This window comes from Canis lupus, chromosome 13 (assembly GCF_003254725.2).
Source record: "Canis lupus dingo isolate Sandy chromosome 13, ASM325472v2, whole genome shotgun sequence".
Lineage (NCBI taxonomy): Eukaryota > Metazoa > Chordata > Mammalia > Carnivora > Canidae > Canis > Canis lupus.
In genome coordinates this window covers 28942945-28966312 of record NC_064255.1, presented here as the reverse complement: position 1 = coordinate 28966312, position 23368 = coordinate 28942945, and the positions used below count along the sequence as shown (strand labels likewise).

The 23368-nt window shown below is 48.2% G+C and overlaps 1 protein-coding gene across 1 annotated transcript in view; it reads left to right on the top strand.

Moving 5' to 3' along the window:
* HHLA1 (HERV-H LTR-associating 1) overlaps positions 1 to 13440 on the top strand; it is a 40541-nt gene extending 27101 nt beyond the window's left edge. Inside the window, exons 14-16 of the mRNA XM_025451090.3 lie at positions 8074 to 8230; positions 11538 to 11620; positions 12911 to 13440. Of these exons, the coding sequence (XP_025306875.1) occupies positions 8074 to 8230; positions 11538 to 11620; positions 12911 to 12954 (284 nt within the window). The 3' untranslated portion in view covers positions 12955 to 13440. The remainder of the gene's footprint in view (positions 1 to 8073; positions 8231 to 11537; positions 11621 to 12910) is intronic.
* Positions 13441 to 23368: the final 9928 nt, after the last annotated feature.

Here is a 23368-nt window from a genome sequence, read left to right as displayed (position 1 = left end):
TAATACCCAGTGCCCGTCACCCATTCACTCCCACCCCCCCGCCCTCCTCCCCTTCTACCACCCCTAGTTCGTTTCCCAGAGTTAGCAGTCTTTACGTTCTGTCTCCCTTTCTGATATTTCCCACACATTTCTTCTCCCTTCCCTTATTTTCCCTTTCACTATTATTTATATTCCCCAAATGAATGAGAACATATAATGTTTGTCCTTCTCCGACTGACTTACTTCACTCAGCATAATACCCTCCAGTTCCATCCACGTTGAAGCAAATGGTGGGTATTTGTCATTTCTAATAGCTGAGTAATATTCCATTGTATACATAAACCACATCTTCTTTATCCATTCATCTTTCGATGGACACCGAGGCTCCTTCCACAGTTTGGCTATTGTGGACATTGCTGCTATAAACATCGGGGTGCAGGTGTCCTGGCGTTTCATTGCATTTGTATCTTTGGGGTAAATCCCCAACAGTGCAATTGCTGGGTCGTAGGGCAGGTATATTTTTAACTGTTTGAGGAACCTCCACACAGTTTTCCAGAGTGGCTGCACCAGTTCACATTCCCACCAACAGTGTAAGAGGGTTCCCCTTTCTCCGCATCCTCTCCAACATTTGTTGTTTCCTGCCTTGTTAATTTTCCCCATTCTCACTGGTGTGAGGTGGTATCTCATTGTAGTTTTGATTTGTATTTCCCTGATGGCAAGTGATGCAGAGCATTTTCTCATATGCATGTTGGCCATGTCTATGTCTTCCTCTGTGAGATTTCTGTTCATGTCTTTTGCCCATTTCATGATTGGATTGTTTGTTTCTTTGGTGTTGAGTTTAATAAGTTCTTTATAGATCTTGGAAACTAGCCCTTTATCTGATATGTCATTTGCAAATATCTTCTCCCATTCTGTAGGTTGTCTTTGAGTTTTGTTGACTGTATCCTTTGCTGTGCAAAAGCTTCTTATCTTGATGAAGTCCCAATAGTTCATTTTTGCTTTTGTTTCTTTTGCCTTTGTGGATGTATCTTGCAAGAAGTTACTATGGCCGAGTTCAAAAAGGGTGTTGCCTGTGTTCTTCTCTAGGATTTTGATGGAATCTTGTCTCACATTTAGATCTTTCATCCATTTTGAGTTTATCTTTGTGTATGGTGCAAGAGAGTGGTCTAGTTTCATTCTTCTGCATGTGGATGTCCAATTTTCCCAGCACCATTTATTGAAGAGACTGTCTTTCTTCCAATGGATAGTCTTTCCTCCTTTATCGAATATTAGTTGACCATAAAGTTCAGGGTCCACTTCTGGATTCTCTATTCTGTTCCACTGATCTATGTGTCTGTTTTTGTGCCAGTACCACACTGTCTTGATGACCACAGCTTTGTAGTACAACCTGAAATCTGGCATTGTGATGCCCCCAGATATGGTTTTCTTTTTTAAAATTCCCCTGGCTATTCGGGGTCTTTTCTGATTCCACACAAATCTTAAAATAATTTGTTCTAACTCTCTGAAGAAAGTCCATGGTATTTTGATAGGGATTGCATTAAACGTGTATATTGCCCTGGGTAACATTGACATTTTCACAATATTAATTCTGCCAATCCATGAGCATGGAATATTTTTCCATCTCTTTGTGTCTTCCTCAATTTCTTTCAGAAGTGTTCTATAGTTTTGAGGGTATAGATCCTTTACATCTTTGGTGAGGTTTATTCCTAGGTATCTTATGCTTTTGGGTGCAATTGTAAATGGGATTGACTCCTTAATTTCTCTTTCTTCAGTCTCATTGTTAGTGTATAGAAATGCCACTGACTTCTGGGCATTGATTTTGTATCCTGCCACGCTACCGAATTGCTGTATGAGTTCTAGCAATCTTGGGGTGGAGACTTTTGGGTTTTCTATGTAGAGTATCATGTCATCGGCGAAGAGAGAGAGTTTGACTTCTTCTTTGCCAATTTGAATGCCTTTAATGTCTTTTTGTTGTCTGATTGCTGAGGCTAGGACTTCCAGTACTATGTTGAATAGCAGTGGTGAGAGTGGACATCCCTGTCTTGTTCCTGATCTTAGGGGAAAGGCTCCCAGTGCTTCCCCATTGAGAATGATATTTGCTGTGGGCTTTTCATAGATGGCTTTTAAGATGTCGAGGAATGTTCCCTCTATCCCTACACTCTGAAGAGTTTTAATCAGGAATGGATGCTGTATTTTGTCAAATGCTTTCTCTGCATCCAATGAGAGGATCATATGGTTCTTGGTTTTTCTCTTGCTGATATGATGAATCACATTGATTGTTTTACGGGTGTTGAACCAGCCTTGTGTCCCAGGGATAAATCCTACTTGGTCATGGTGAATAATTTTCTTAATGTACTGTTGGATCCTATTGGCCAGTATCTTGTTGAGAATTTTTGCATCCATGTTCATCAGGGATATTGGTCTGTAATTCTCCTTTTTGGCGGGGTCTTTGTCTGGCTTTGGAATTAAGGTGATGCTGGCTTCATAGAACGAATTTGGAAGTACTCCATCTCTTTCTATCTTTCCAAACAGCTTTAGGAGAATAGGTATGATTTCTTCTTTAAACGTTTGATAAAATTCTCCTGGGAAGCCATCTGGCCCTGGACTCTTGTGTCTTGGGAGGTTTTTGATGACTGCTTCAATTTCCTCCCTGGTTATTGGCCTGTTCAGGTTTTCTATTTCTTCCTGTTCCAGTTTTGGTAGTTTGTGGCTTTCCAGGAATGCGTCCATTTCTTCTAGATTGCCTAATTTATTGGCGTATAGCTGTTCATAATACGTTTTTAAAATCGTTTGTATTTCCTTGGTGTTGGTAGTGATCTCTCCTTTCTCATTCATGATTTTATTAATTTGAGTCTTCTCTCTCTTCTTTTTAATAAGGCTGGCTAATGGTTTATCTATCTTATTAATTCTTTCAAAGAACCAACTCCTGGTTCTGTTGATCTGTTCCACAGTTCTTCTGGTCTCGATTTCGTTGAGTTCTGCTCGAATCTTTATTAACTCCCTTCTTCTCTTGGGTGTAGGATCTATTTGCTGTTTTTTCTCTAGCTCCTTTATGTGTAAGGTTAGCTTTTGTATTTGAGTTCTTTCCAGTTTTTGAATGGATGCTTGTATTGCGATGTATTTCCCCCTTAGGACTGCTTTTGCTGCATCCCAAAGATTTTGAACGGTTGTATCTTCATTCTCATTAGTTTCCATGAATCTTTTTAATTCTTCCTTAATTTCCTGGTTGACCCTTTTATCTTTTAGCAGGATGGTCCTTAACCTCCACGTGTTTGAGGTCCTTCCAAACTTCTTGTTGTGATTTAGTTCTAATTTCAAGGCATTATGGTCCGAGAATATGCAGGGGACAATCCCAATCTTTTGGTATCGGTTCAGACCCGATTTGTGACCCAGTATGTGGTCTATTCTGGAGAAAGTTCCATGTGCGCTTGAGAAGAATGTGTATTCAGTTGATTTTGGATGTAAAGTTCTGTAGATATCTGTGAAATCCATCTGGTCCAGTGTATCATTTAAAGCTCTCGTTTCTTTGGAGATGTTTTGCTTAGAAGACCTATCGAGTATAGAAAGAGCTAGATTGAAGTCACCAAGTATAAGTGTATTATTATCTAAGTATTTCTTCACTTTGGTTAATAATTGATTTATATATTTGGCAGCTCCCACATTCGGAGCATATATATTGAGGATTGTTAAGTCCTCTTGTTGAATAGATCCTTTAAGTATGATATAGTGTCCCTCTTCATCTCTCACTACAGTCTTTGGGGTAAATTTTAGTTTATCTGATATAAGGATGGCTACCCCTGCTTTCTTTTGAGGACCATTCGAATGGTAAATGGTTCTCCAACCTTTTATTTTCAGGCTGTAGGTGTCCTTCTGTCTAAAATGAGTCTCTTGTAGACAGCAAATAGATGGGTCCTGCTTTTTTATCCAGTCTGAAACCCTGCGCCTTTTGATGGGGTCATTAAGCCCGTTCACATTCAGAGTTACTATTGAGAGATATGAGTTTAGTGTCATCATGATATCTATTCAGTCTTTGTTTTTGTGGACTGTTCCACTGAACTTCTTCTTAAAGGGGAATTTTAAGAGGCCCCCTTAAAATTTCTTGCAGAGCTGGTTTGGAGGTCACATATTCTTTTAGTTGCTGCCTGTCTTGGAAGCTCTTTATCTCTCCTTCCATTTTGAATGAGAGCCTTGCTGGATAAAGTATTCTTGGTTGCATGTTCTTCTCATTTAGGACCCTGAATATATCCTGCCAGCCCTTTCTGGCCTGCCAGGTCTCTGTGGAGAGGTCTGCTGTTACCCTAATACTCCTCCCCATAAAAGTCAGGGATTTCTTGTCTCTTGCTGCTTTAAGGATCTTCTCCTTATCTTTGGAATTTGCAAGCTTCACAATTAAATGTCGAGGTGTTGAACGGTTTTTATTGATTTTAGGGGGGGATCTCTCTATTTCCTGGATCTGAATGCCTGTTTCCCTTCCCAGATTAGGAAAGTTTTCAGCTAGAATTTGTTCAAATACATATTCTGGCCCTCTGTCCCTTTCGGCGCCCTCGGGAACCCCAATTAAACGTAGGTTTTTCTTCCTCAGGCTGTTGTTTATTTCCCTTAATCTATCTTCATGGTCTTTTAATTGTTTGTCTCTTTTTTCCTCAGTTTCCCTCTTTGCTATCAACTTGTCTTCTATGTCACTCACTCGTTCTTCCACCTCGTTAACCCTCGTCGTTAGGACTTCTAGTTTGGATTGCATCTCATTCAATTGATTTTTAATTTCTGCCTGATTAGCTCTAAATTCTGCAGTCATGAAGTCTCTTGAGTCCTTTATACTTTTTTCTAGAGCCACCAGTAGCTGTATAATAGTGCTTCTGAATTGGCTTTCTGACATTGAATTGTAATCCAGATTTTGTAACTCTGTGGGAGAGAGGACTGTTTCTGATTCTTTCTTTTGAGGTGAGGTTTTCCTTCTAGTCATTTTGCTCAGTGCAGAGTGGCCAAAAGCAAGTTGTATTGGGAAAAAGAGAAAAAGAGAGGAGAGAAAGAAGGAAAGAAAAGAGAAAGAGAAAAAAAAAGGGAAGAAAAAGAAAAAAAAAACGAAAAAAAAAAAAAGAAGAAAAAGAGAAAGAAAAAGAAAGGAGGAAAAAAAGGGGGTGGGGGAAGGAAACAAATCAAAAAGCAAAACAAAACAAAAACAAAAACAAACAAACAAACAAAGAACCACCGGGGAGTATCTTCTGATTCTGTGTACTTTAAGTCCCTTGGCTTCTCCTGGAAGTTGTCCGTCTAGCTGGTGTTCTGGGGGAGGGGCCTGTTGTGCTGATTTTCAGGTGTTAGCAGTTGGGGGAGCTGCTGTGCCCCTGCCTGGTGCAGGGCTCGGTGGGGGTTGTTTACCCCGTGAGGCCGCAGGAGGAACAGCCCCAGTGGCGGGGCAGCTCTGGAGCCCTGGATTCAGCTCCGGCAGGAACTCCGTCTGCAGGGCCTGGAGGCTCCGGGGTGGGGCCGCTGATCTGCTCAGCTGGGGCAGGAGCGTCCTCGCTGTCCTGGGCCCTCCCGGCCTCTGCCTGTCCCGGGGGAGGCCGGATCCTGGGCTGTGTCCCGGCGCCCTGTGCTCCGGAGCCTGCGCTGTTGGATTCGCGCTCCCGGGCCGCGCAGCCCCCTCCGTGGAGCCGCCGCCCGAGCCCCTCCGAGCTGCTCCTGGAACCGCGCAGCCCCCTCCGCACGGAGCCTCTTCCTCTGCCCGAGCCCCTCCGAGCTGCTCCCGGGGCCGCGCAGCCCCCTCCGCACGGAGCCTCTTCCTCTGCCCGAGCCCCTCCGAGCTGCTCCCGGGGCCGCGCAGCCCCCTCCGCGGAGCCGCCGCCCGAGCCCCCCCGAGCTGCTCCGGTCCCGCCGGGTCCCGCCGTGCGCGCTGCAGCCCTTAGGGAGCTCGGCGCACTCTCCTGGGCGCGCAGTTCCTCTGTTACTGTCCCCGGGAGCCCGAGGGCATCCTCGCCCTCCTGGTTCCTGCTCCAACCCCCTGCGAGCCCCTTTCCGCCCGGGAAGGTCGGTGCAGCTCCTGCTCCTCCGGGACGGGGCTCTCCTGTCCTGGGGACACTCGCCCCGGCCTCAGCCCTGCTCCTCGCGGGCCCCTCCCCCTTGGAGGCCTTTGTTTCTTTACTTCTTTTTCCCCGTCTTCCTACCTTGATAGAAGCGCGAACTCTTCTCACTGTTGCATTCCAGCTGGTCTCTCTTTAAATCTCAGGCCGAATTCATAGATTTTCAGGATAATTTGAAGGTTTTCTAGGTAGTTTGGTGGAGACAGGTGATTTGGGGACCCTACTCTTCCGCCATCTTGCTCCTCCTGCCTCAAATGTGGAATTTAAGAAACAAAACAAAGCGGGGAAAAGAGACAAAGCAAAAAGCATACTGTACTCCTAAATATAGAGAACAAACCGCTGGTCACCAGAGGGGAGGGGGCTGGGGGCAGAGGCGAAACAGGTGATAGGGATAAAGAGTGTGCACGCATGTTGATGAGCACCGGGTGATGTATAAAAGTGATGAATCACTATATCATACACCTGAAAATAATATTAGTTTGTTATGTTATATATGTATGTATGTTAACTACACTGGAATTAAATTTTTAAAAAGCAAATATAAAAATAAATCTAAAGCTGCTAAATTGTAACTTTCAAATCATAAAACATGACTCATAAAAATATGAAACAAACACATGTCAGAGATATTATTCGACCATTAATTAATGAATTGATTAAAATTGGCTCAATGGAGAGTGTGAGGAATAGGGATTTTTATAGTCCCAGGAATTTGGAAGGGAATTTACTAATTGATATCATATTGCAATAAGTTATTTTTTTCTCACTAGACAAAAAAAAAAAAAAAAAAAAACAGTTGCACCTTGCCCAGGCATAATTCATTTACATTGCTTATGGAAAAGAATTATTTGTGTTGCTCTCAGACGACAGTCATTTACACTACTATCAGCTAATGTCTTCAGAGTTGTAAAATCACCTACTCAATAGATCAATCAAAGGCACGTACCCTTATATAACCAGATAATCCCCCACCGAGTCTGCTAGACAATCCCCAGAACTTACTTCCAGGTTTTAGATCATCTTTCTTGATAGTAACTAGCAATTCTTTTTTGGAAGATTATTATCAATATCCTAATATAGTCTTCAAATCACTGAAGGGTGAGCTCTGTAAGAGGAAGCCTCTTTTCCTCTTCTTAAAAAAGATTATTTACTTGAGAGAGAGAGAGCGAGCGAACATGCACATGGGGGAAAGGGGAGGGGCAGAGGGAGAGAGACAGAGAGAGAGAGAGAATCCCAAGAAGGCTCCACGCTGAGCAGGGAGCCCGATGTGGGGCTTGATCCCAGGACCCTGAGATCATGACTTGAGTGGAAATCAAGAGTCTGACATTTGACCGAATGAGCCACCCAGGTGCTCTGCTCAATACATTTTTAATAGATCAGTAATCATAGCTATTATTTATTGTTTATTCCACAGCAGGAACTTTGCAGTTTGCTTTGCATAAATTGTCTCCTTTAATCCTCCCCGTGGTCGTCAGGTGACACACCCCGTACACATTACCCAGTCTCACACGTGTACATACATAATGCCCGCATACCCATGCAAAATGCACATACCCATATGTGCACACACTCACACATATGCCTGCACACACACACACACACACACACACACCATACCCCACACCCTCTGTACCATCAAATTATGCTCCATTTCCCTATCAGTAAACCATCCCCTTGCATGAGGTTGGGTCCTCACATACCCTACCTCTTCCTCTGGAGATGCCTCCACCTTATCCACTTCTGTTTAATGTTTTTGGATTCTTTTTTAATATTTGCTCTCAGTGAAACCATCTCTGATTTCCTCTGGGAACTGGACCCCACCTTTCTCCACCTGCCTCTTGTTTTCTCACAGCAGCTTTCCTGGGCACTGACGAAGCAACGCTTGTCTACCTCTCTGTCCCAGAGCCACCTGAGATCAGGGGCGAGACTCTATTCACCAAGTATCGTACCTGTCAGAGGGAAGATGCTTGCTCGACCCTTGGTGATTTCAGTGGCCTGGGATTGCCTCTTCTAGGGTGTCCTCAGCTGCTCCTCGAGGAAGGGGCCATCACAGCTGCTCCCCTCACCCTGGCCATCCAGAAGCTCAACCCTTGCCTGATGGAGCTGTGCCGCTTTTTCCAGCAATGCCTCTGCATGAGCAGGAAGAGAGACCCGAGGACGGAGGCCGTGAGGTAACCTGAGCCAGTTGTCCCTTCCCACAGCCAGTATTGAGAGGCTGTATATGCTGTGAGGCTGCTCTGTAGGCCACAGGCGGCCAGGAACAGACAGGCAACAGATTAGACTCTCTGGTGAGTCTCCTATTAGATCATCACCTCCTTGAGAGCCAGGAATGGAACCTCATTCATTTCTGGGTCCCCGGAACACAGTGCAAGGCCTGACACAGCAAACACATCTAGTCGAGTGGAGGTGAGCCGAGTTGGTGTAAACTGAGCCTGGCTGGTAGACTTGGCCTCTTCCTGGTGAGATTTGCCAGAAGAGAACAACCAGAGGACATGTCCATCGAAATCCCAGCTCCTTCTAAATCCCTAGCAGTCATTTGCTGGCCTAATGAGAAGATTGTAAAAAGACACTTAGAAGGCAGACTGTGCTTCATATTAGATGTTCTAGGCGTGGAGGTTTTCTCACCCTCGAGTGCAGACATTTTATCCTTTCTTCTGGGGTTTAGTCTTGGCTATAAACCCAGAACCAAACAAACATGGATGAACACGTCTTCTCCAGTGGTCCGGGGCCAATCCCAAAGATCTTTAACGTTCCTTCCAAAGTCCGCTCACGATCCTTCAGCTTTTTGAGATTTTATTTTTAAGCAATCTCTACACCCAATGTGGGCTTGAACTCATAACCCTGAGATTAAAAGTTGTGTGCTCTACCAACTGAGTCAACCAGGCAGGCGCCCCTACTCTTTGGCTTTTCAAACCTCCATCATCCACTAGCTCTGAGCCCCCAGTCTGGGTTTGAAGCTTCTTTCCATTAAATCCTTGTTCTGGATTCTTCCATCAGCAATGCTTCTTCCTCCACCCAGAGAGAGACCTGACCAAGGTCACAGACCCAAGGCTGTTAGCGAGCATTGAGGAGGCATTTCCCCACCATGCATGCTGTCCCTTCATCCTAAGGAAGAGAACACTTTTGCAACAATGCTTTCTCACAGGATCTCACCATCAGAGCCTACTTCCAACAGCTCTTCAAATCAACAACACGAGTTGAGTCTCTCCTACTTATGCATGACGCACCATGCCAAGCCCTGGGAATTGAGAGGTGAATCAGAAACAGGCCCAGAAACCAAGGATTTCATGATCCTAAATACAAATTAAAATACGACAGGGTGAGGGACAGAACCAAGCCATACCCAGAGACAGAACCTATTCTTCATATCCCCTTGGGGGAAAAAAAAAATCACATTTAAAAAAATCTGTATTGCAAGTGCTGAGTGGAAGGATAAATGAGGAAGGAGGAAGTTCCCAGAAAGAGGTTTAAGTGAAAATTTAGGGAGATGAAGCGTCTATGAATCTGAGCTTATCCCTGTATTTTAACCTAATAGTGAATTGTTCTATAATTTCATACTAAACATTGAGTCCCAGCTAGGACTAATAGAGTGGGAGGCTGGCTGGACTCTGTGTTTGTTGAATAGGACAGCCTCCGTGATCAAAAAAATCATGTTTGACTGGGGAAGTTGGCCACATAAAGAGAAATTACAAAACAGTGTGACAAGCACTGTGGCAGATCCCAAGTATGTACCAGGGCCACTGATAGGGCTTGATGGAGGAAGAGAAGCTTCCAGGGCAGGCATTGGGAGAGGCCACTCCAGGCTAAAGGAGCAGCAAGTGCAAAGACAGACAAGGGAGATGCAGCCTGCAGCATCACAGGTCCACCGGGACAGGCAGGGTGGCTGCAGCCAAGGTGATCGGCCAGTGGCCCTGGCACAGGTCCCTTTTCAGGGGAGCCTTGCTGTCTTCAAGCACCTGGCGAGCTCTTGGCAAACAAGTCTGGACTTTTTCCCTTCAGGCTCCAGCTGCTCCTCCCGGCTGTGCATTTCCTCCTTCATTCAGAACAGATTGAACCCATTCCCCAGGGTAGTAGGATATCCTCTCTGTTTTGGAAGCTTTCTAAGCATTTTGTTTGCGGTTGTTAGAAGAAAATCTTGTCAAGCTGGCCCACTTCAGGCTAGCTGAGGGGAGATTAGGGATTAGGCCGCAGAACCGCACCCTCAAAGCTAGTAGGTCGCTTACTGTGCTGTATGATTGGGGGGCGGGTGATGGGGGTTGAAACCAAGCAGACCCGGGTTTAAATTTAGGCTCTGCTGTGTACACGCTATGTAGGCTGGTCATGTAATCTCTCTGAGCCTCAGTTTGTGCTTCTGCAAAATGAGTATAGCCCGGTTGGAACGGAAGCGCGCTCGGGCATGAAGCGGATTACATGGGTAAAAATCCTGCACCACCGCTTGAGAACAGTGAGTGTTCAGGCAAATCAGACCATCTCTGTGCCCTAGTTTTCTTAATGTCTCAGTGTCCTATAAATTGAGAGTGATAGAGCCTGGGGAATCCTTACAGCCAGCTTTACTTGAGCGGTTAGTGGCTCCCCAGAGAATGCTAGAATCACAGAGCGGTGGAGGCGGGAGAGAAATGGGAAGATGTTTGGCCCAACCTCATCACGTATCCGGTGAATTCCCAGAGTCCCACAGTGAGCTGCCCACTCAGAAAGCTCTTCTTCCTAAAATTGTGCTTGGTGCTCTTTCATTGAAGCCCTCCGAAGCCATCCCTGCAGTCCCAGCCAAGAGCCGGATATTATTTTGCAAGTACTGGCGGCCTTGTAAACTGTAACAGCCCTGCGCTCTTCTCACCCCACCTCACGCAAACAAACAAATAAATGAACATGACCATTTGCTGAGCACCATACGAGCCCGGCCCTGTTTGGAAACTTGGTCCACGTTAGCTCACTTAATCTTCGTGATGACCTGCGAGGGTAGGTTCTAGCATCGCCCTTTCTTGTGTAGATGAAAAATCTAAGGCCCAGAGAAGTGAGTGCTCAGCCTGACGTCATACATCCCTAGTCAAGAATGATGCCAGAACTAAAAATATAGCTTTCTCACTCCAAGGTCTAAGCCTTTCCCTGCTCAGCCTCATCCCCTGCCTCTCCTCCCACACCTTGTAGAGATGGAGAGGGGGTTCTTGCTGTGAAGAGTTGGCCACTCTGACTTTTTAATTTATCTTATTTTTTATTTTTTAAAGATTTTATTTATTTATTCATAAGAGAGACAGTGAGAGAGAGAGAGGCAGAGACATAGGCAGAGGGAGAAGCAGGCTCCACGCAGGGATCCCAATTTGGGACTCGATCCCAGGACTCCAGGATCACGCCCTGAGCCGATGGCAGATGCTCAACCACTGAGCCACCCAAGCGTCTCATACTCTGACTTTTTAAATGATGATAATCTTCCCTTAGCCACAAGGGATGGTGACTGCTTTCCACTCTAATTGGAATCTTTAGGTACTGTCTTGAATACTACTCCTGGTTTCTGAAGAATGCCACCTACATCTGTCAGAGGGTGAAACAGATGCCTCACTCCCAGAGTAAGTAAACACCTGACCGTGTTGTAACTTAATCATAAATGCCTTCTATGAAAGTGTTCTAGAACTCAGTGGTTGTTCCTGCATTCGTTGGGGGCCAATCACAGTAGATGCAGCTCATGCAGTCCTCATTAATTCTAGACAAAAAAAAAAAGTGGAAGGTATTTCTGATTACTCTTCACCTAACAGTTTGATGTTTGCAATTAGGCATAGAAGAAAAAAGAAAAGAAAAATAGCAGGAGTCAGTCCAACCAAGCAGTGTTGCTTTCTGTGTGAGCTCCAGCAAGTTTCTGAATCCTCCCTGACTCCCATGTAAGGTAAACATATAAATGAACAAAGAAAAATCAAACAAAAGACAGATCCCATAGAAATGCTCAAATTCCTGACCAAAGCAAAATGATCACAAATAATCCAAAAAGAGCTTGTTCTTGTTTTGTTTTTAAGATTTTACTTTTAAGTAATCTCTATGCCCAACATGGGGCTCACACTCACAACCCTGAGGTCAAGAGTCATGTGCTCTATGGACTGAGCCAGCCAAGCTCCCCCAAATAATCCAAGATAAAGAAGGCGGCCTGAGGTGCTAGGAGTAGGGTATACAGTACCCCTCTCCTTATCCTGATGGCATCAAAGCCCCCATTTACTCCCAGAGAGGCCAGGTGTGACCTTTGTTTTTTCTCCCATTCCTGCAGACAAAGTGGCCGATCTGGCCTAACTGGTCCCCAAGCTAATGGTCTGGCCATCTACCTGGACTTCCCAGTCAAAGGACTCTGACTTTCTAAAACTTGTGGAACTATATGGAACTTAAATTACCTTCACTCTGCAGCATAAAAGTCAAGCATTTGGGGGTGGAGGGCTCAGTAGTCAAAGAAATTCCTTTGCCTGTTATGGGCAGAGGGAGCAGGAAATCTTGCAAGCAACCTCTACTTAAACAGCTCTTCCTCCGTCCCTGCCACACTGCAGTCTCGACTCAAACAATATATTACATCTGCTGCACAACATATTAACAAGGTTAGATTAGCTTTTTGCAAACCAGGGAGACTGGGAAGCCATCACTGGGCGGAGAGTGGAGAACTGAATGCTACCTCCCTCTCCACATGGCTTCTAACCAGCACGGGGTCTTGTCCACACCCTTCCCCTCTCTGACACAGACTCCTGAGTCCCCAGCCACTGCTCGGCCACACCCCTGTCCTCCAGAGTAGCCTGGCCCATGGCTGGTGCTACCTGAATTTATGTCCCTGTAGCGTTCCTTTCTTTCTCACTCCCTTGAATTCCCTCTTCTTTTTTTCTTTCCAGCCTTAAAACAAAAATGCCTCCAGAATATCTGCCAGTCGGTGTGAGGCCTTGAAAAAGCGATGGTACCTATTGATAAATTGGACGACATCTCTTCACCCTGGCCCCTGGCCCGAGTTGGCTGACTTTGCAAAATTTGCCAGGCTCCAGCTAGGTCATCAATTAACTGAAAGAGGTTCTTTTTGGAAGTAGCATTTCTCTCTCTCCTGTGACTCCTGGGAAGGTGGAAGGCCAAAGTGTTAGAAGCTGCACGGAAACCTAAATCCATGCTCAAGAAACCCCCATGATGTTCGCAGCAATCCTGAGACTGGAGAGATGGCGTGAGGGGTGTCACTCTAGCAAGAAGAAACTAGTCCAGGCACCGAGACCCTGACCCAAAGCGACTTAAACTTGGGATTGTAGGAAGAGAACAAGATAGATAAGGAAAAGTGAGCCCATGCTGTGAAGAGATTCACCTAGGATTTCTCTATACCATTAACTCACCCTCAGTTATGTACAACTCATCAGACTTGCTCACTATAGGACCCATATCACCCCCCAAGCACCTCTAAGTAGAAGGTGAGGAGATCTTCCCTTGGAAGAAGTATAGAGAGTAGTGGGGTTTTTGTTGTTAAGTTCTTGTCTTGATTCCTCATCTGTGGATCCTATGGTATTCGGGGGCCTCCAAGTGCATTCTCAGGGTCAGCGATTCACTAATAGGCCTCATGGAAGTCGGAACAGCTCCTATAATCACATTCCCTACAGCAAAAGGACAGAGATTAAAGTCAACAAAGATAAAAGGGGCAGAGGGCAGGGCCCAGGAGCGCCCAGGCACCAGCTTCCAGTTGTGGTCTCCAGTGAAGCAGCATGGGTAGCACTGGTTTCTTCCAGTAATGACATATGACAACCCATAAGGAATATTGTCAACCAGAAAGGCTCATCCAAGCCATGGATTTCTTTTTTTTAAGATTTTTTTTTCATTTATTCGTAAGAGAGAGAGAGAGGCAGAGACACAGGCGGAGGGAGAAGCAGGCTCCATGCAGGGAGCCCGACGTGGGACTCGATCCTGGGACTCCAGAACCTCGTCCTGGGCCAAAGGCAGGTGCTAAACCGCTGAGCCACCCAGGGATCCCCCGAGCCATGGATTTCAATTAGGGATCGGCCTGTAGGCATGAGGTGCCTACATGGCTGACCTCAATTACTCAATCTCCAGGCTCTTGAGAGGTCAAGGCAACATAGTGTAACCCAAAGCACCCGCTATAAATCTCATTGTTAGGGCCACCTGGGTGGCTCAGTAGGTTAAGCATCTGCCTTCAGCTCAGGTCATGATCCTGAAGTCCTGGGATCCAGCACAATGTGGGGTTGGGCTCCCTGCTCAGAGGAGAGTCTGCTTCTCCCTTTGTTCCTCACCCTGCTCATGCCTGCTCTCTCTCTCAAATAAATAAATAAAATTTTCAAAAATAAAAAATCACATTGTTAGCTTAGACTGTCCAGCGTGGCCCAAAGCCCAGGTGGATGGACACTTTTATCTGGCAGGAGATTCCAAGGGTTCAGAGGTTAGCTCCCGGGAGCTGTTTAAGAGCTAAGACTTTTCTTTGGCAGATGCAGGGTTCACATGCCCTGGCCCTGCTGAGTCAACCCTTTCCTGCACACCCACGGATGCAGGTGTGACCTTTATTAATTCAGGCCCCTCTTAACTTTTTCCAAGTCTGCATTAGTCCCAACACCCCTGTGAATGCCAAGTCTCCATGCAGACCATTGCCAAGCAGGCTTGCTCTTTCCAATGGCCCTGTGCCGACCCCATAGTTCCTCGTTCCTGTGCCTGGATCTCCTGCTCCACTTTCTCATGTTAGTGATGAGATGTCTGCTCTGACATCAGAGCCCCACCTTTGTGATCTGTGCCTACCTCCTGGTAAGAAAATTCACTTTCCATTTGCAATCTAAGTAGAACCTATTTTTTCCCCCATTGGAAGACACTTGAGTGCCCTTGCTCTGACTCCCTGTGAATCACAAGGCTCTTGGAAAGGTAAGAACTTGAAATTGGAGAGAGAAGCAGCCAGGCACTTCCCTCTCTGATCACACACAGATTTCTTTTTACTCTCCAGGACTCTTGAGAGAGCCTCAAAGTTATGCAAATGTCAAGCTGGGGAATCCCTGTGGTCATGACTCTTGAGGCCTGCAGAGGACCCTCTAGTTTGCAAAGCTGAGGAGGACACAGGAAATCTGCTGGTACAAAGGGACCGGTGTCTGGATTGGAATGGAGAAAACAGCACCATTCATCAGGTGTGGGTTAATCTGAGGGGACCTTCTCTAATGGATAACGTTGGTAGTAACGAAGGCTCTTTGGCAGAGAAGGATCCCAGAAGTTTCCCAAAGAGAAATCTACCATCAGGGAAGGTGGGACTAATGACTCGGCCCGAACCCCTGGCCCCTCACTTCGGGGGAAAGCCCAAGTGGGCCCACCCATCCCACGCCACGACGATGACGGCCGAGCGTGGCTAACTTTTGAAAGCCCACATATGGAGGACCTCGGAGGCACATGTAGGGATCTGACATCGCAGCAAAGACAGAGGCTTGGAGGACCACACGGGACCGATTTTCTCGGGTCACAACAGCAGCCGCGGTGGCAGGAGGAAAACAGGATCCAAGAGCAAACTAGAGTCCACGGTCTGCTGGAGGTTAAGGGGAGAAGTTTGACCCTTTCTGAGCTGAGCAGGTCCTGATTTGGAGGATGCTTAGGGCAATGAGGAGGCCTGAGGGGGTGCTTCCTCCCCCCACTAGAGTTCTTGGTACTGTGTGCCCATGTGGCCACCAGAGGTTCACTGACGAGGTAAGTGAGCTGATGGAGGAGTGGGCTACAGGTGCAACAATCACTAAACGGGATTCTTCGCAAGGGAAAGGCGCAGGTGCATTCCTGTCTGTTTCATTCATGCCCGAAATACAAACCAAACTGGCAGGAGAGAGGGCAGGGGGGAGGAGGGCAGGGGAGGGAGGGAAGGCAGGAGTTTTGGCGCCAAGCCACACAGCCTGTTGACCTCGCAGTTCAGAGATGAAGCGTCTTCTGCGCCGGTGGGTAAAGATGGGGGCAGCGTGGCTTCGTTCATCATCAGCGCTCACGAGACCCCGAACAATAACTAATGATCTATAAACGGAAGCTTCAATGCACAAGGGCAACTCATTATTTGCAGAAGCCTTCTGGTGGACTCTGTAAAGACACAGCACCCTCAGAGTTAATCATCGGATGGGCCCCTGCGCTCCAGCAGGTGGTGGTAGGTGAACCACTTGGAGGGCTTGCGCCACCGGGCCGACCTGTCAGCTAAGCTCGATCCCATCACCGTGAGCTCGGACAAAAGCCCCCATGCCGACCCCGTGTGTCCTGTCTGTGAAGTGGAGTCCTTGCTGTGCGGGCTGTCACAATTGTGGGATTACCAGGGCAGCTTCGGGGAGAGAGGGACCCAATCCCGTAAAAACACATGTGGCTCCTAATTAGCGCTCAGTAGATGCTTGCTCTCCCTCTTAAGCTCTGGAAAGGAAACCTGAAATTCTGGAGGCATCTAGGATCACGAGCCTCACCACACACCGCCCTTGGCTTGCCTTGTTCACACAGTCCCAGTAGGGTCATCCCCATGAAAAGTATGGGGGAGCCAAGCCCGAGGTCAGGGTCCCACTTCTAATGAGTGGCAGGGCTGGCACCTGATCCTCGCATGTCTGAGTATAAAGCCCTGTCTCACCTAACCCCACAGCTGGGGCTGGAAACCCCATAAGAAAAGAGGCATCAAATTCCCAGGCCTGAGGCCAAGAACATATAAGAATCACCCCAGAGATCCTCTTGCTGAAGAATGAACTAAACCAGACAAAGCCAGCCCTTCTACCCGTGGGAGAGCCCACGTGACTTTCATCGGTTCTGGGAGCTGATGACCCCGAGACACAATCCCTGGGCCTCTAGGCCTTTGAGGGGAGGTGGGAGGTGGGGAACAGGGGAGCCATTGTTCTCTGATTAGACCCTGGGTCTCCTGGAAGGCTCAAGATGGGCCTCTTAATATAGAGCCTCACCTGCTCCAAGTCTTAGCATTATGATGTCCTCCTCCCCCTCAGAGGCCTCCCACCTGCCAACCTGCACAAAAGCCCATCCTCTTCAGGTGAGGACGGGGAGGGGGATCACGTGACTAAGGGTCTTCCCTTGGGGGTATAAAGGGCTCGGTCACCATCTTGTTCAAAGCGGAGCATCATTCATCCACCTGCTTCCAAGTGGCACCTTCACGGTAGGCACCCCCTCTCTCCCGATGGGTAGGGAGCCAAAGAGGGCAGGAGGGAGGGAAGGAGGAGAGGGGGAAGGGTGGATGGAAGGATGGAGAAAGGGAGCTATGGATGGCAGAAGAGAGGGAGGGAGGGGGGAGCTCTCAGGGCCATACCTGAGACTCGGATGCTAGTGCAGGATGGAGCTAGAAACCACAGGTGCCCTGAGCCCTTGTACGGATGTGGAGAAGTGATGCTGGAGGGACAGCACCTGCCGAATAGACCTGGAGAAAAATCCACTGCATCACATCAGTGAGGGCCCTGCAAACCTGTGTGGGCCCATGTGTTTCCCCAGCGCACCTGCTGTGGGAACACAAGTCATCATCAGTTACGGGCCAGCCTTCCCGAGCACTTAGTGCGAGCCAGACACGGGGCCCCAGTGAACCCTCACGATGCCATGATGAAGAACCACCATCTGGGCATTTTACTGCCCAGGAAAACGAGTTCCGAGCAGCTCCGGTGCCTGGCTCAGGCCGCTCAGTATGCATGAGGCCGAGCCCAGCCGGGCCTGCCCGCTAGGAAGCCCTTGCTCTTAGACGCTTCCCACGCTGCCTCAGAACTGGTCATCAGGGGGCAGCCTTGACGAGCCAGCACCCCAAATAGTGCACGTGGACCAAGGCAAGCCCGGGGGAGCCCTCACTTCCTCAAGGGCTGTCAGGTGTCTGCCGCCCAGGAGGCCTCCTTGGGTGAATTAGGAAGAGGCAGGCCTTCCTCCAGGGCGACACAGCCCCACACCCAAGGGCCCCTGGCTTGGCCAACAGACGGCTGCTGATGTCAGCAGTGGCCCTGTGCCCTCCCACCTGGAGACCCTAGTTAGTGTGCGTGCCCTGGATGCGGGTCTCCCTCGCCGTGGCGCGGGGCTGAGCGTGCGCTGCCTCCTCTGGCTGGCACCCGGATTTCCCTCTCTTGGTTCTCAGCATCACACCGCACCGCAGCCAGTGGCTGGCTACCCTGAGGGGCCTGCCAAGCGAGTGTTACCAAAAAATCATGACACTTGTACAGCAAATGATTGCCGGGCTGCTTTTTTGTTTTGTTTTTGTTTTTTTTGTTTTGTTTTTGTTTTTTAAGATTTTATTTATTTATTCATGAGAGACACAGGCAGAGGGAGAGCAGGCTCCCCGTAGGGAGCCCGATGTGGGACTCGATCCCTGACCCAGGATCATGCCCTGAGCTGAAGGCAGAGGCTCAATCGCTGAGCCACCAGGTGTCCCTTGTTCGGGGTTTCTGATCAGGATGGCAGTTTTGGGTGGGTGCCACACATGTGGCACAGACGCCCTTCGGACGAACCGGCTCAGTTTGAAAACTTCGTCCCGTTCTCCGTGGTGTCCCTGCAGAGGTGGCCACAGCCTTGTGGGACCTCTCTGAGCCTCAGTTCCCCGCATGGAAAATGAGATGTGCTGGTAAAAGTCCTGAGGAGCCAGTCTACGGCGCATGGTCAGTGGTGCACCTGACACAAAGAATGACCCCATAAATGAAAGGCAGTGTTTAAAGGAGCAAGGTCCAAGAGCGTATGACTTACTTCGCTTTTAGTTGTGGTGAAATACACATACTGTAAAATTTACCATTTGGACGGCTTGTAAGTATGCGGTTCCCTAGCATCTAGTACGGTGCAACCACCACCAGCGTCCACCTCCAGAACCTTCTCATCTTCCCAGCTGAAGCCCTGTCCCACTCAACAATGACCCTCCCTCCCCATAACCTACTTAAAAAAAAAAAAAAATCAGAGCCGAGTCAAGATTTGATCGGTATTAAGGTCACTCTTGCTCATTTGCCTTCTAATAAATACATGCTTGAAAATCCAATCAACATATTTGCAATTCCAATACGCGTCACCCTCAGCCTGTCTTCGTGCGTCAGGACAACCCAGGGGAGGGCCTCCCTGAAATGAGTTTGCAGGAACAAAAGAGGAGCATCCTCTGCACAAAACTGACCACCCTCCTTCATTTCACCAGACAGGGGCTTCCACCCGAATGGGGTATGGGGGCCTCTATTGTTTTTTTTATTATTTATTTTTTTGGGGGGGGAGGGCTCTATTGTAACGGCTGCTGTCTATGGTGCCCTTACTGTGTGCCAGACACAGTGGCTGCAATGACGAATGTTTCCGAGCCACCTCTGTCCATCAGGCACTGTCGTCAGCACCCTGGGTGGGTGAGCTCATTCGGTCCTTACAATAGCCTCGGAAGCAGTACTGTTATCAGAATGAGCTCTGGACCTGGGAAGTGGCACGTTTTGACCATAACTTGCCAGTCTCTTAGGCTCACTGATCTCATCTGCAAAATGAGTTTGCACAGGATGGTTCCAGCACCTTCTCCGAGCTCAGGCATCCCAGCATTCCCTCATTGTGTGCTGGGGGACAATAGCAAATAGGACTTGGTGCCAGGTGGTGACATGGGCTGAAGTCTTGTGGGCATGACTTGAGTGAGTAGGACCCCCTGGAATGCCATCAACCGCTCCCCCGTGGAGTTTCCAGGGCAGCCACTCTCCATCTGGAGACGTCCCGGAGCTCGCCCTACATTTTCAGTCTGGTTCCACGGCCTTGATCGAGTCACTCGGGTCTAAATCTCTGCAGAACAATCAGAGAGCCCTCCTAACCTCTAATGTTAACTTGCTGTCGGAATTGATGCGACTGCAAAAGGTGAAAGCAGAGCATTATGCCCATCAGAGAATAACCAGAGGGCACCTGGGTGGCTCAGTCGGTTCGGTGCCTGTCTTGGGCTCAGGTCTTGATCCTGGGGTCCTGGGTTCGAGCCCTCCATCATCTCTCTGCTCAGCGGGGAGCCTGCATCTCCCTCTCCCTCTGCTTGCCACTCCTCCTCCTTGTGCCCCCCCCTCTGTCAAATGAATGGATAAAATTAAAAAAAAAAGATAATAACCAGAGTGTAAGAAAATGATTGAGCTGAGCGAGAACCTCCAAGAACTCACATTCTGTCCTCTGCATTCATTCAACATTTATTTTGCAGCCACCAGAGGCTGTGCTAGGCCCTGGGGAAGGTTCAGAGTAGTGATCCTACGACCTACAAATGTCTTCTCCTCCGGGACACCTTCCCTGCCCACAAGGTAGAGTGGCCCACTGTGACCCCGGCACATTTGCAGGGCCACCAGAACATGGGGCAGGCTCTGCCTCTGGAAGAACAAACTGCAGAGTCCTCCTTCCCCCAGGTTGATGCAGCCCTGCAGAGGGCAACCTTGGGGGTTGAGCACTGGTTGCATTTCAGCCCTTGCATGCCCCTCAGTGCAACAACTTTGCACAGTGCGCAACATGTACAACCCTGTCCAGCAGCCGTGTGTGTCAACTGAGGTGGCCCGATCAGACTGTATTATCATTCATACTTGGCTCTAAAAAACCTGCTTCACAGCAGAATATGCACAAGTCCCTGTTTCACAGCAGAATATGCACAAGTCAGCCAAGCCTCTGACATTCTTTATGGAGTTATATTCCCCGGGGAGCTAAAATTATTCTAAAAATCTCTCAGGTCTTTAATGCTTTTCCTTCCCTATTAAATACATGGTTGACCTCCTTGAGTGCATTAAGCGCCTCCCCAAGTTAAATATTTGCGGAGCTGCTCCGATCACAGGGCAGCGACGGCTGAGAGGTGGTAGGTGCTTGGACCTTGCCCCCTTGCCTTCCAACCCCCACCCCCACCCCACCACCACCACCACCATGGCAGTCCCCGGAAGCACTGTCTTGAACACCGGGGACTGAAACCAAGTATTCAAAGCGCTTTGAAGCCACTGGAAAGGAAGGTGGAGCCCCTGCGGGAAAGCACTGTTTGCTAGCAGGCAGCGCCACCATGCGGTCGCCAAATGTGCACCTGTGTCAGGTGATGGTAGGAAGGCTGGAGTCAGACCGCTGCAGGTGTAGTGGGCACCCTGCTAGTCCAACGGGTGGGTTATCTACAGTTCACCCTACAAAAGTCAAGCCATAGTACTTGTTAGACCGTCTCCCTTCCCCACTAGTCTGTGAACAGCTCACAGATAAGGAGCGTTTTCCCCTCACTTTGCATCCCTGGATCCTTGCAAACGTGCCTGACACACAATCAACGAGCACGGGAAAATGACTAACACAACAGGACCAGATCTGTGTCCGCAAGGAGAGCCCGGTTAGGTTTCCACCTTACAGATGGATGAACTGAATCTCATAGAGAGAACATGGTCTCCTGATTACTTAAATGCTAGTTGGTAGCAAAGCGGGGACAGAAACACTTCGGGGACTCTCTCCTGCTAACGGCACGGCACCGTGGGACAAAGCTCCTGGTGGTTCTTATTTCCTGGGATCTCTGAAAGAATCCTCATCGTATTCCGCTGACTTCTCTCCCTGGAGGCTGTTCCAGTTGATACCTCAGCCCCCAGCCTTTGGCCTCCCGCTATGATCGTGCTTCTCCTCCTGAGTATGCTGACGGCCTCGCGTGGCGGTGAGTGACAGTATTTTATGCTGTCTGGTTTGGCATATCATCACTATGAACACTGGGGACTGTTGGCAAACATCATCTGATTTGCTTATTATTACTTTTATCCCCTTGCCTAGGAGTGATGGGAATCACACAGTAATGATAAGCTACGGGCTAGTTCAGCTGATGTTTTGAGCCCTCCCCCCCACCCAGGGCATGAAGGGTGGATGGGATGGGCCATGAGGTGGAGATCCAAGGACAGCTAAAGGCAGGTGGCCAGTCGGCAATCACGCCTCCACCTGAGAGCGCATGTCCTCTTCCCTTTGCTCATGGATCACCGTCCCAGGTCTGGCTGGTTTCCTCCGAGCGAGCGTGTCAGTCTTCTTGACATGCAGCAGCTCCCTTTCCCCTGCGTAGGTGTGTCTGGTGTAGAGGCAAACACCTCCACCCCACGCTGTAGGGGCCCGCACCTGTAGGAGCCTGGAGACATCTGAGCAGGCTCCTTGGCAGCCGGGGTAGTTGTCTCAAGTTTGCGCAGAGTAGGGGCTTCGTATCTGAGACTTCTGGCTCCTTCCTCTTTCCATTCCTGGTGCCACTCTCCAACACCCCAGCTCGCGTCTTCCCTTCCTACCACTGCCCAGACTCTGTAGCGACTGACACCACTCATTTATCCAGACATTCTCCCCTTCTCTCCTTCTGTTCACATCAACTTGGGACCAACACGCTGAGTGCCCCTCTCTGTGCTGAACACGAGAGTGGGGTGAGCCACAGTGAATCCACCAGGATTACTGAAATTTATTGTGACCATGACCTGAGTTAGCGGATTTACGGAGGTTTACATGGTCCCCGGAAGCTTGTGAGCAGAAATCACTGCACGTCACAGAAGACTCCAGACCTTCCCTGCAGGACAGGGTGGACACCCACTTCCAGGAGTTGTTGGGCTTCTATTGATTATTTAGTTCCTTTGTGGATGATTTTTTCCTCATTAAAGCCATTTTGTCGTGACTTGGGTTCTCAGGGATAGCGCAGGTGGGACACCTTTACCTCGACTGTCTTGATCAGATGCCAACTATGGTCTCGACTTGCCTGCTTTTGGACGATAAGGCTGTGAAATAGCCTGCAGCTTTTCAATTTCTTCCCTACTCTTTAAAATGAGATCTTACCCACCAAAACCTGTTCTTCTAATTTTTCAAACTTACTCTCTTCTCTGTCCTTCTTCTTTTCCAATACATTGAATTTGCTTTTGACCAAAATGACCCCTTCAGCACTGCCCCCCAAACACCTTCTACACATCTCTTTAAATGTTTTATTTATGTATAAAATTTCTCTATAAAATTGTTATTCTAAACTGTCACAAGCATTTGTGCATCTGTCCTGGGAGGTTTTATTCTCAGATACAAACACCTAGAGTCCAAAAATTATCACCGTAGAAAATTTAAGTGCAAACATGTATGTGTGTGTGGATTTTTATTTATTTATTTATTTATTTATTTATTTATTTATTTATGGAGTTAAATGTACCTCACCTGCAGACTCAACGTCGCAGGGGTGAGGGTATGACCACCACAGAGCTAACACTGCCCACCCAACAAATTCACCAGCTCTTGATCCAGGCACTATAGGGGGAAAGGTCTGTTTCTGAGGCCTCTCTGCTTGTCTGCCTGGTCTCAAAGAGGTGAGAGTGGTGTCTTAGTCTGGGTCCTCTGAGAAATAGATGCTGGGACTGGAGAAGTCATTAGAGGACACACATCTGGGGGAAAATATGAGACAGCAACCAGGAAGGGGGAGAGACCAGATG